At 38.1% G+C, this 12954-nt stretch overlaps 1 protein-coding gene across 3 annotated transcripts in view; it reads left to right on the forward strand.

The window, feature by feature from the left end:
• The window catches only part of DIAPH2 (diaphanous related formin 2), a 1004885-nt gene that overhangs the window by 457165 nt on the left and 534766 nt on the right, over nucleotides 1–12954 (forward strand). For all 3 annotated transcript variants that reach the window (XM_066248744.1, XM_066248745.1, XM_066248746.1), the window contains one exon: nucleotides 9826–9927. In XM_066248744.1, the coding sequence (XP_066104841.1) occupies nucleotides 9826–9927 (102 nt within the window). The remainder of the gene's footprint in view (nucleotides 1–9825; nucleotides 9928–12954) is intronic.

Raw genomic sequence — 12954 nt, forward strand, 5'->3', positions numbered from 1 at the left:
GGTTGCTGGCTAGAGCATGGGCTCACCAGCTTGAGCACGGGGTCATAGGCTTGAGTGTGGGATCATAGACATGACCCCATGGTCGCTGGCTTGAAGCCCAAGGTTGCTGGCTTAGGCAAGGGGTCACTTGGTCTACTGTAGCCCCTGGGTCAAGGCACATATGAGAAAGCAATCAATGAACAACTAAGATGCCGCAATGAAGAATTGATGCTTCTGATCTCCCTTCCTGTTTGTCTGTCTCTTGATCTCTCTCTCTCTCTCTCTCTCTCTCTCTCTCACACACACACACACACACACACACACACACACGATAAAGTATAGCATGAACAGTACATTGTACATGTATCACCTGTTTTAGCTAATACAATCTATTATGTATCACAGAATATCAGTTTGGCTTCTTATAATGCAAATATATTTATGTTTTATTTAAATTATGTTAATTTGAAACACATGAAAGATATATAATTTGTGAAAGAATGTTAATAATATGGATACCACTTGTACTATACTCTGGGAGAGTATATTTCCTTAGACATGGGCATACACACGTTTGTGCTATTCAGTATTTTCATAGGTAGTCATTCATTCTGTATGTTCTATACTTTTTTAAATTCTTCAAATCACCTTTTAGGTTGAACATGGTTTCTGATTTTTATTTTTGAGTAGAAGTGAAACAAGCAAAACAATATAATTAGCATCAAAGGAATACTTTCAGTAATTATCTTTAGATTAACTGTAAATCATATAAACTACTTTAGTAAGCAATGCATTTCTTTTGCAGATACGATTGTGATTTTAGCAGGAGTCAATTTTTTTATGTGCAAAGTAGTCACATTTTTTCCTTTCATAATTATAAATGTTGTAAACACGCTTGCGATTTCCATTAGTCTACTGTGGAACTAGAACACTTTGAATAATTTAATTGAAGTTAAATTAAGAAATGTTTTGAGACCACGTGATTTTCCTGGCCCAGATTTTCAGCTGCAGAATCCCAAAAAAGGGTTAAATGCAAAAGAGACTTTGCTGGTAAGAATCCTCAGGTTTGTGACTGAGTGAGCACTGCCACTTAGCAAGCTTAAGAGAGGAATAGAATGCCAGTCCTATTGGAGGAATGGGACCATTAGGAGAAGGTGAGAAGAGGGAGGTGTCAAAGTGAAGAGAAATTCTCCTTTAGGCTTGTTAAATTTTACAGTAGGACATCTGGCTGGGATATTTCCCCCCCCCCCAAGAGAAAGAGAGAGAGAGAGAGAGAGAGAGAGAGAGAGAGAGAGAGAGAGGTATTGGGACAGACAGACAGGAAGGGAGAGAGATGAGAAGCATCAATTCTTCATTGCAGCTCCTTAATCTCCTTAGTTGTTCAGTGATTGCTTTCTTGTATGTGCCTTGACCAGCGTGCTGCAGCAGACTGAGCGACCCCTTGCTCAAACTAGCATGCTTGGGCTCAAGCCAGTGACCATAGGGTCATGCCTATGATCCCATGCTCAAGCCAAATGAGCCCACACTCGAGCTGGCAACCTCAGGGTTTCGAACCTGGGTCCTCAGCGTCCCAGGCTGATGCTCTATCCACTGCACTACCGCCTGGTCAGGCCCTGGCTGGGATTTTCAATTAAAAACATGGAAGTTGAAGATGGGTAAAGGAGTTCGAGGGCTGGAGCTGTTTCTTTGGCATGATTAGACCTGAGGCAGTACTGATCCTGGGAGAGTCGATGAGCCTTCTCGGAAGCTCAGTTAATATTGTCTCAGAATTTAGTATCATGATTTAGGAAAAATTTTCCTACCTGGGCTAAGTTGAAGATTAAATAGGTAGGAAGGGGATTGCTAATGGCCACCTCCTTGTGACACACAGTTGTTATATTCCGAGGTCGAATTTTCTCATCAGAATTTCAATGCTTATGTGTTTTTTTATCAACTCATATTTTTTTGAAAGGAGTGGCTCCCTGAAGAGAGCTAGAAAATCTCCCCCTGCATTTTTATCCAGCTCACAGCATTTTAACAGACTCTGGTGGGCTAATCGAGTCTATTGTAGGAGGTACAAAAGTGTTAGGAATTTCAAACCAGAAGGCGAGAATTGTAGCCATGACCACCTGACAGGAAATGTATTTTGGATAAACTGCAAAACAAATTACTATCAATCGTATGCTGATTATGTTTCCACTGTGTGGGCAGGTGTATCCGTGGCCCTTTGTACGTATAATCCTTGTGAAAGCAGGCTCTCTGGTGCTTAATGCAGTAATAATCACAGAGTAGAGGCAGCCAGGGTAGCTTAGTGGATGGATGAAATATAAAATAAGTATAGAACCAGAACTGGCATCCAAGTTTTTGCTACTTAACTCAAAGCAAAGAACAAGAACACACACATGCGGTATCAGAAAGGGAAATACACACACTCAGTTTAAGAAATATGCCTTAAGAGATTGTTAAAGACTTAAAAGAATGAACGGATTGAGTTTTTTAGCCAGGTGAAATGGGGGAGGTTTGTGGTAAGACCACAGGGATTTGGCCAAGACTTTGGGAAACATTTCTCATCCGGATTTTTAGAAAAATAAAATATTTGTCAAATGAAAATCATATTGTTTTTTATATATGTATATATGTCATGTATATGAAATTTTGTACATATGCTATAATTTTTTAATAGAATAAACAATAAAATTTTTAATAGAAATAGTGGCCCCAATCCATATACTGCAGGGAATGATAAGACTTTAATCACAGTGGGCCTAACTCAGGTCTCCTGCTACTAAAAGGACTTAATGAGATACAAGACAAAAAAAGAAAGGTTACGTTTTGGCAAGAAAGAAAGGGCATTGTGGTTCAATACCTTCGCTTAACTAACCTTTAAGTGTGCAATTAACATTTAAAGGAAATAAAGTTTTGGAAGTATTATAGAATAATTGCCGATATGTAAAAAGTAGTTAAAAGCTCCTGCTCTGTTAGGAGAAATTCCATTAGATAACAGTGACAGTCATCAGAAAGTGAATTCGTGATTCATAAAAGATGAAGAAAACTCCGCTCGTTTTGCCAACATAGTTACTGCTTTCCCCTTTGTTGTTTTCTTCTCAAATTTCAACTCGTTTGACATTTCCGTGGATGAACCGTTCATGCTGACCCAGAATGGACCTTGCAAACAGAAATCTTGAAATATTTGAAAGAAACTGCTCAGTGGTGAGCAGGTGCAGTGGGCGGAAGAAATGGCAGGGCGCATTTGCCAATCAACTCACAGTTTGTTAGAATCTAAGTTGTATTTCCAAAATTACAATTTCTAGACTCTGCTATTCTGAACAGCTGTTCCTCACAGTGTCAAGAGTGTCTGAACTCCTTGCAGTTTATTTAGAGAATGTATAAATATGTATCAATGTAATGGTAGTATCAATAAGGTACTGAAAGTCAGAAGCTATTTTACATTTTATTTTATTTTTGTTATTAAGTGAAAGGCAAGGAGATAGACAGACAGACTCCCACATGCACCCCGACTGGGATCCACCAGTCAAGCCCCCTACAAGGCAATGCTCTGCTCATCTAGGGCCACTGCTCTGTTGCTTGGGAAACTGAGCTATTTTAGTGCCTAAGGCTAGTCATGGAAACATCTTCAGTGCTTGGGGCCAACTTGCTCAAAGCATTCGAGCCATGGCTGTGGGAGCAGAAGAGAGAGAGAGAGAGAGAGAGAGAGAGAGAGAGAGAGAGAGAGAGAGAGAGAATGAGAAGGGGGGAGGGGTGGAGAAGCTTCTTCTGTGTGCCCTGACCTGGAATTGAATCCGGGACTTACATATTCTGGGCTGACGCTCTACTGCTGAGCCAACCGGCCAGGGCCCATTTTACATTTTCTAATTAGAGAGTCCTTGGGCAATACAAATTTGAAACACTGGTCCCATGCACATCAGTTCACCTCTATCTTCCTTGCTCTTGCAGGACTTGAGCTCTTTTCAAGGTCTCTACATTAGCTATTTCTAGGTGTGTCTGGGATACCGTATACATCTGTTATTCTTGTCAGCTTCCATTCTTGTAGTAGCTGTGGCGTGACTGCTCCAGGTTTCTGTTTTGAAGCTGGTACTAGAGACGAGTGTGAGGAGAGGGGAGGAGTTTCCCACTGGGCACAGCTGGGGTATGTTGAGACCCTGTATTTACCAATGGTGTGGGGTGTTATGTAACAAAATGTAGAAGCATGTTTCTTTCCTTTCCTCCCTTTTCTTTTCCTTTTTTTTTTTTTTTCAAGTGAGAGGAGGGGAACTAGAGACAGATTCCCACATGCACGCCTACTGGGATTCACCCAGCAACCCCTGTCTGGGGCCTATCCTCACAACTAAGCTATTTTCAGTGCCTGAGGCAGAGGTTCCACAGAGCCATCGTCAGTGCCTGGGGATGATGGGCTCAAACCAATCGAGCCACTGGGTGTGAGAGGAGAAGAGAGAGAAAGAGAGAGAGAAGGTATAAGGGGATGGGTAGAGAGGCAGATGGTTGCTTCTGTGTGCCCTGACTGAGAATTAAAGCTGGGACATCCATACGCCAGGCTGATGCTCTACTGTTGCACCAACCGGCCAGGGCCCCCCTTTTCTCCTTTTTAAGCATACTTGATTAGAGGCCACCAAAGCTGTGCTCATTATACAACACCCAGACAAGACTGGGGGAGACCAGGCCTGCAGACACACCCCTGAAATGCATCTTTCACCCTCAGAAACACCTCGATTTTTTCCACAATGCAGGCTTTTTTTGCTGGGCGCAGTGTGATCCCAGGCTCCACACTGCCCTTCCATTAGGCAGGAGGGTTCTCTCCCAGAAGGGCCCTCAGTCCGCTGTACACAGAGACTTGGGCTGATTCTTCAGACTGTCTGCATTAGTCTCCTACTGTGCCTGCAACACCGACATTTTGTTCATTTTCTCTCTTGACATGCTTTTGATTGGTAGCCGAAGGGGCGTAGCAGGACACGAGTAGCGTTATTCCTCCATCCTTCGTCTTCTTAACCTCTTTCCTCTTCTATTCAGGAATTCATGGGCATGAAAACATACCATACAGCATCTTTGCTTATGAAGTTCAGTATGTGTGTAAAAATTAGCTGTATTTAAGCAGTGGCTATGATGACCACTTGCAATATGGGATTCTACAGGTAGCTGACACTTTAAGCAATAAGTATAATCGTAGTCGGTGTATGTTACACATGTGAGGGAATAAATTTTATTCTGGACCTTATATGCAAGTAGGTTATATAACTAAGCACTGGCAGTTACATAAGCGTGTAACTCATTTGTAAAATGGTGTCCAGAATCAGAATATGTCTAAGCCGGATGAAAGTGTTAAATATTTCATATAGCTGAACAGAGAGACAGACAAGATAGTTCACGTGCCATGGAGCTTGTCTTCTGTTGATGACTTAACAGGTACCTTATTGCTAGAAGAGAAACAACATATTTGGTGGGATTGGCCAGTGATTTCCATCAGGTCCTCAGTTTATTTTTATTCAAAAGTGTTTGGTTACTGATTTAATATTCCTTGTTTGTTGTAGGTGTACTCAAATTTTCAGTTTTTTTGGACTCAGTTTTGGTAGTTTGTGCCTCTAAGAATTTGTCCATTTTCCTAGGTTGGCATTTGTTTGCATATGATTACTTATAGGATCCTCTTGTAATACTTATTTCCATAAAATATTTTATTCTATAAAAGATTCTGTTTCTTGAATTTGGAAATTTTTCCTAGGTTATCATTTGTTAGCATACAGTTATTCCTCGTAGCCTCTTACAATCCTTTCTATTGCTCTAAAGTTAGTGGTAATGTCCCAACTTTTATTTCTGGATTTAGTTATTAGAATCTTCTTTCTTTTTTCCTTCATCAATGTAGCTAAAGGTTTGTCAATTTTGGAATCAACGTTCAATTTTATTAACTGTTCTTTATTGATTGTCAGTTCTCTATTGATTGGATTCTTTGCTCCAACCTTCGTTTCTTTCCTGCTTTGACTTTTAGGTTCAGTTTGTTATTCTTCCATTTTTTTTTTAAGTATCTACTAAGATTATTGATTTTAGATTTTTCTTTTTTAATGAAGGTGTTTATTGCTATAGTTTTTCCTCTTAGCACTGTTTGTTTTTGCTGAATTCCATAATTTTGAGCATGTTGTGTTTTCATTTTCATCCATCACAAGGTATTTTCTCATTTCTCTTATTTCTTTTACTGCCCAGTAGTTGTTTCAGGAGTGTTGTTCATTTCTGCATATTTGTAAACGTTCTACTTACTCTTTCTGTTATTGTTTTTCTAGTTACAGTCCACTGTGATCACAAAAGATACTTTGTATATTGCATTCTGCTAAAATTCATTAGGACTTGTTTTATGTGTGATCTGTCTTGAAGAGTATACCCTGTGCACTTGAAAAGAATGTGCATTCTGAGTTTTAGGGTAGAGTGGTTTGTGCCTATATGTTAGGCCCAATGGTTTATAGAATTGCTTCAGTTCTCTTTTTCCTTGTTATTTGTCTCCTTGTTCTATCCATTATTGAAAGTTGGGTATTGAATACTCCAGCACTTATTGTAGCACTGTCCATTTCTCTTTTAAAGTTGGCCAATTTTTACTTCACATTATTTGGGAGCTCTGTTCTTAGGTGGGCATATGTTTATAATAATGACATTCTCTTGATGGGTTGAAAGTTTCATTAATATATAATATCCTTCTTTGTCTTTTGTTACCTTTTTGATTTGAAGACTATTTTGTCTGACAGTAATGTCTGACATTATGGCTTTACTTTTAGGTACTATTTACATGGGATATCTTTATCTGGCCTTTCACTTTTAACATTTTTATGTCTTTTTATCTAATGTGAGTCTCTGTAGACTGCATATAGATAGATATGTTTGTTTTTATTTTTATTTATTTTATTGAGGTATAATTTAATATAACATGATATTAACTTCACATATATAACATAATGACACAAAATTTAGATGCATTGTGGCATGATTACCATAGCAAATCTAGTTAACAGTTGCCATTGTACCTGGTTACAGAACTATTTTTCTTTTAATTCCTTTGGTGGAAACTTTTGAGATCTACTCTGAGCAACGGATGAATATGCAGGAGGGTTACTAACTCTGTCACCGTGCTGTACATTGCATAATCAAGACTTCTTAATTTTATAGCTGGATGTTTGTACCTTTTGTTCCCCTTCTCCTAATTTGCGCCCCTGACCCCACCCTAGCAATCATTAATCTGTTCTCTGTGTCTGTGAGCTTCTTTTTTGTGCTTTATTCTGCATATAGGTGAGCTCATATGGTATTTGTCTTCCTCCATTTAACCTATTTCATTTATCATACTGCCCTCACAGTCCATTCCTATATTGCAAATGGCAAGATTTCGTTATTTTTTAGGGCTAAATAGTATTCTATTTTACACATACATGCACAAACACACATATCTTTTTATCCAATTATTGATGGATACTTAGGTTGTTTACATATCTTGGCTATTGTAAATAATGCTGCAAAGAACATAGGGGTGCATATATCTTCTTGAATTGGTTTTTTATTTTCTTTGGATAAAAATAAAGAAGTGGAATTGCTGGAGCATACGGTAATTCTATTTTTAATCTTTATAAGAACTCCATATTATTTTTTATAGTGTCTGTACCAAATTACATTCCCACCAATAGTGTCCAGTATTTCTTTGTTCTTAAATTTATTCCACCAAGGTCTTCCATTTAATGGGCAAGCTTAACTCATTTACATTTAAAGTGAGTGTTCATAAGGAAGGGCTTATTTCTGCCATTCAGCTGTTTTCTGTATATCTTATATATTTTTCCTCCTTTTGCTTTTCTCTTACTATATATCTTTTATATTTGTTTTTTTAGGGGGGAGTAGCCTACTATTTTTATTCCCATCTTTATTTCTGTATAAATTTTAGTTATTTTTGTAGTAGATGCCTTAGGGATTACAATTAATGTTTTAAAATCATAACATCCTAGTTTGAATCAGTTCCAACGTAATTTCAATAGTACATGACTGCTCTGTTCCTGTGCGGCTATGCCCCACCCTACTGTATTGTTACTGTCACAGATTGCCTCTTTGTGCATACTGTGCTCATCAGCACAGATTTATAATTATTGCCTTGTAAATCATACAGAAAGAAGAAGTACAGTGGTTATAAAGCAAATAGACAATGTCATTGGCTTTTATATTTCTCTATAAATTTACCTTTATAATCACTCTTTATTTGTTTTTATGTCTTTGATTTATTGTTTTAGTGTCCATTCATTTCTGCTTCTGGACCTCCATTAGTATTTCCTGCAGGACGGATTTGTCAGCAGTAAATTATCCATTTTTATTTTTATGTTGTTCATTTGGAATTGTCTTGGTTTCTATTTCATTTTTGAGGGAGGGTAGTTTTGCTGGCTATGGAATTCTTGGTTCAAAGTCATTACTTTTAGGACTTCAAGTTTGTTATCCCCTTATCTTTTGACTCCCATGGAAGAAATCAGGAATTAATTTTATTGAGGACCCCTTGAATGTGACAATTCATTCCCCTTTTACTGCTTTAAAAAGTATCTTTTTCTCTGTTTTGACAACTTGATTAGAAAGTATATAATGTGAACCTCTTTGATATTCTGCATAGAGTTGATGAGCTTTTTGGATGTATATGTTTGTCTTTCATCAGATTTGGGAAATTTTATTTGTCCATAGTTTCTTTGAACTCATTAAGTATATTTTATTTAAGATGGTTGATTTAATGTGTTTGACCAGTAACTCCAAAGTCTGAGATTTTTCAAGGATAGTTTTTATCAAATTCTTTTTTACCTGACCATAGGGTATGCTTTTCTGTTGCTTTGAGTAATTTTTTCTTGTTGTTAAGAACTGGACATTTGAATATATTACAACACAGGCCATCTGATTCGGCCACTCCATTCAGATGGCTGATTTTTATTTGCTGAGGTCTGTAGCCATTTGTTTGTGATGTTTCCAGGCATTTTTTTTTTTTTTTTTTGCAAAGCCTACATTTCTTGTTTGTGGCCACTGAAGTTTGGATTTCGTTATCTCCAGTGTCAGCCAATGATCTGACCAAGAATTCCTTAAGTGCCTGGTTTCAGATAGCAGGGGAAGTGTTTCTATTCAGACCTTCTGGTGGATGCCACTAGGGGAAACGGCTGCAACCCAAGAGGGCTGGAACCAAAGCAAGCATTTTCCCTGGCCCTTCAGGGAACTGCCAAACCAACCAGAATGTAGAGCCCTGAGCTGTAGAGAACAAGGTCCTCCTGCCCGCCTGGCATCAGCTGCTCCTACTGGAGCTCAGGCACTGTCCTCCGTGTGGTGCTGAGGAGTAAAGTATGCCACCTGTTCTGTGCTGTCGTTCTCTACCATAGGACAGCAGTGTCTCTCTTCCAGAAACAGCCCCCTTGTTGTAAGTGTTCAGTCAAGTTCCACAGTTCCAAAATAGTTTATTTAAATCACTCTTTCTGGCTCAGTGGTTCCTTTGCTGATGGAACATTGATCTTTGGAAGTTCCTTCCAAAAAAATAAAGCTTAAAAAATTATGTTATATATTTAAGACCCAGAACTTTAGTCAAGTTTTTGCTAAGTGACATCATTTATTGCTATTTGATCTTTTTATTGCACTTTTATATACTAGAGTACATTCTAACCAAATATATTTATATATTTATTCCCATTAAATTGTAGTTCAGTTTTTTGGTTAAGTTTTTAGGAATAATGTGCAGAAACACTGGCACTGTAACCGAATCACAATCAGAAATTTTAACTGTTATCCTGTTTTGTCACTTTTAGAGTTGATAATGCATATTTAATCATTTTAATAATGAAATATTAAACATTTATAATTTTGTGGTTGTTTTTTTTTTAGAACCTTGTTAAACATCTTCCTGAGCCAAAAGTTCTCAGTGAATTAGCACAGCTGAAGAAGGAGTATGATGACCTTTCTGAGCCTGAACAGTTTGGAGTCGTGGTATGTATCGAGCCTAAGGGCTGCCAAACTCAACTTGGAGGTAACCCTTATCAGAAACGGTCAAAAGAAAGCCATTTCAGTCGTTGATTTTTGTTTTACTATATCGCTACATAATTTAAGATAATATTGGCTGTCAAGCAAAAAGAACTCCTTGCTTATTATTACTTATCAGGATATTGAACAATACGAGAATTAATATTTTTATCTTATAAAATATTTCAAAATGCCTCACGGGAATACCTCCCCACCAGTGCTGACATTTAATTCTATTAATATGAAAAATAGTGTATCTATTATTATATTGGAATTTTTTCCTTCTGTTTAGGTCTTGATGTTAGAATGTGCCCCCTACCAAAAAAAAATTAGGCTAATACAGAAGGCACTAATTAGATACATAGCAATATTCTAGACTTTTTTTCATGGTGTAAGTTATGACAGAAAAAGCACAGGAATTTTTAGATTTCCTTCCTGTGTTGTTAATTGATTAAAAGCTTTAAATCCACTGTTTCAGCTGGAAAAAACTCTCCTAAGTATACCTCATGCCGTAATGTGGTTAAATCATTATTGAAATGGATTGTGTATTATTTGTCCCTCTTTATTTTCAGAGGTACAGAAGATGGCTAGCTATTACAGAACTAAATTATTTAATAAAGAATATAGTTATACGTTTTAAGCACTCCCCATGCTTGCTATTCAAATAATTGCCCCCCCCCATAATGGTGGGAAACAGGACAAGCTGATTTATTTATTTTCTTAAAGAAAGAGCTGTGTTGGATTTAGGTGCTCAGTGAAATCCTGTTGGCTGTGGGAATAAACAGCTAAGTTCAGCCACCAGCACTGCCCCGACTCCCTGACGTTTTCCATCTGCCCCTAAAGACTGATAATTACCATCAGACCCAACAATCAAGTGCAGTGTCTGCTTCATCCAAAATATTTTTTTTTCATCCAAAATATTTTATAACCTTGTTAATAGTAATAGATTTGAATCGACCCCATTTGGTACGTTGCAATTGAAAAATCCTATGTAAAATTAGAATGTGATTGATGGGCAGAGAACATTCCTTTTGAACATGTGCAGTGACTTCTTGCCCATATTTAGAGATGATTATTTCTCAGGTATGGCTTTGTATGCACTGATTGGTGAGGATTCCTTCAAATTGTTGAAAAACAAATCAGGAATGTATATTTGGGGGGAGATAGAGCATGAATATGTACCTGAAGAAGATATTTCTCTCATTCTTGATTTAGGTAAATTAATCTGAACTGGCTAGATATTATTTCTGAAACGGCAGCACTTTAGTACAATATTAAATAATAATATTATCTAGACCAGAGTCCACACTTAAAATCTAAGCTGCTGGAATTCGTATTATAATTGAAGCGAGGCTGTGTACCATCTGAGAATTCAGCTGTGTCATGATGGTTATGAGTTTTACAGCAGGTACACCACGCAATTTCTCTGAAGCCATTTTTTTTTTCTGAATGTAGTTTATCTTGGAAGATGTATTAGTTTGCCAAGCAAGTCCTTCAAGAGGAATATCCTTGGTACCGCAGTGTGGAAATGAAGTTTGGGTACATAAAAAGCAATATACCTTCTGAACTTAAAGCAAAATAGAAAGTGGAAGAGATTTCTTGTTTATGCGCATAACCATAAATAATACGGGGCTGTGTATATAAAGTCACTGGGCCCCTTATTTACTCCCTCCATGCTTGCTACATGTCCGGAGGGAAAAAAAAAAACATCAAGGACATTACAACGTAGTTTCTGCTATGTGAATTTTCTATGGCAATAACAATCAGTATTTGCCAAATAGGGTTTCGATAATGTTATATTATGCAAAAAGCGGTTGAAATAATGATATGCCTTAGTCTTTTAAGCATGCATGTTTTGCAGTGCTTAGAAAAATCTTATGTAGAACAGGCAACAGATAAAGGTTTATTGACTTGAATTATGGGACACTTATTAAACCTGAGTGTGAGCCCAAGATTAAAAATAGCAAATTTTAGATCTGTAAAAGTAAAAGTTACGCCAAAACGTATTTCTCCTGGTCTGTGCTGTAATGCAGTTCACTTCTGGGTCGACATCCCCAAACACTCTTTAGCCCTGAACTTTTGTCAACAGCCTAAATTACAGACAACTTTGGAAACGTGCGGAATCGTGTGCACCGAAACAGGCTCTGAACCGGCTATCTTGCTTCTGTTCTCTTCCCCCAGTGAAATGATTTGTGTGGTCTTCTTAAAATCGCCATTCCTCATATGCCATCTGTATGGGAAACCTTTGTTGTCTCCTCGAATTTACAGAAGGAACGCATGCTCCTTAGCATTCTCATTCAGCCTCTGACTCTGGATTTATCCCTCCTGTTCTCTTCTGCACATTCAGTGAATTGGTGTCTTTATGACATTTTCGCTTTTACCTCAGCGGGGCTCTCACTGCCATTTCAGCAGTTATTTGACTTGTTCTAGTCAGTGGGCTTTCATTTTTCCATCTCAGCTGTATCATTTCTTACCTGCCCTCCTCACGTTGCCTCTCCCTCCCCGCCCAGTTCCTGTCACTTACTACAAACAACCTAATCTCTTACTCGCCAGAGAAATCAGGGAACCCTTGGGTTGCAGAACCTCCAATACCTTTTCTAAAGACAAAGTTATCGCTGCATGTGTCTTTTATTCACTTCAGCTCTATCAGACTTGAGAAAGAGGCATGTTTAACTTGTTTTGACTGATATTGTTATACTTAGTGAGAGAAACAAAAACCTATTGAAGAGTAGGGTGTCACAAGCTAAGCCATGCGTTCATGGCATCTCTTGTATTCCTCACAAGCCTGTGAGGTTGGCGCTGTTGTTAACTCCATATTACGGATGAGAAAACTGAGGCAAAGGAAGGTTACAGAATAAGTAGTAGATCCAGAATTCAAACCCAGGCATCCTGACTCCATAGATAGTGCTTTTAACACTGCTCTGTACTGGGTGGGTGGGTGGGTAGGGGTGTGTGTGCGTGCGCGCACATGCGTGTGAGATGCTGTACTAAGTG

This window comes from Saccopteryx bilineata, chromosome X (assembly GCF_036850765.1).
Source record: "Saccopteryx bilineata isolate mSacBil1 chromosome X, mSacBil1_pri_phased_curated, whole genome shotgun sequence".
Classification (NCBI taxonomy): Eukaryota; Metazoa; Chordata; class Mammalia; order Chiroptera; family Emballonuridae; genus Saccopteryx; species Saccopteryx bilineata.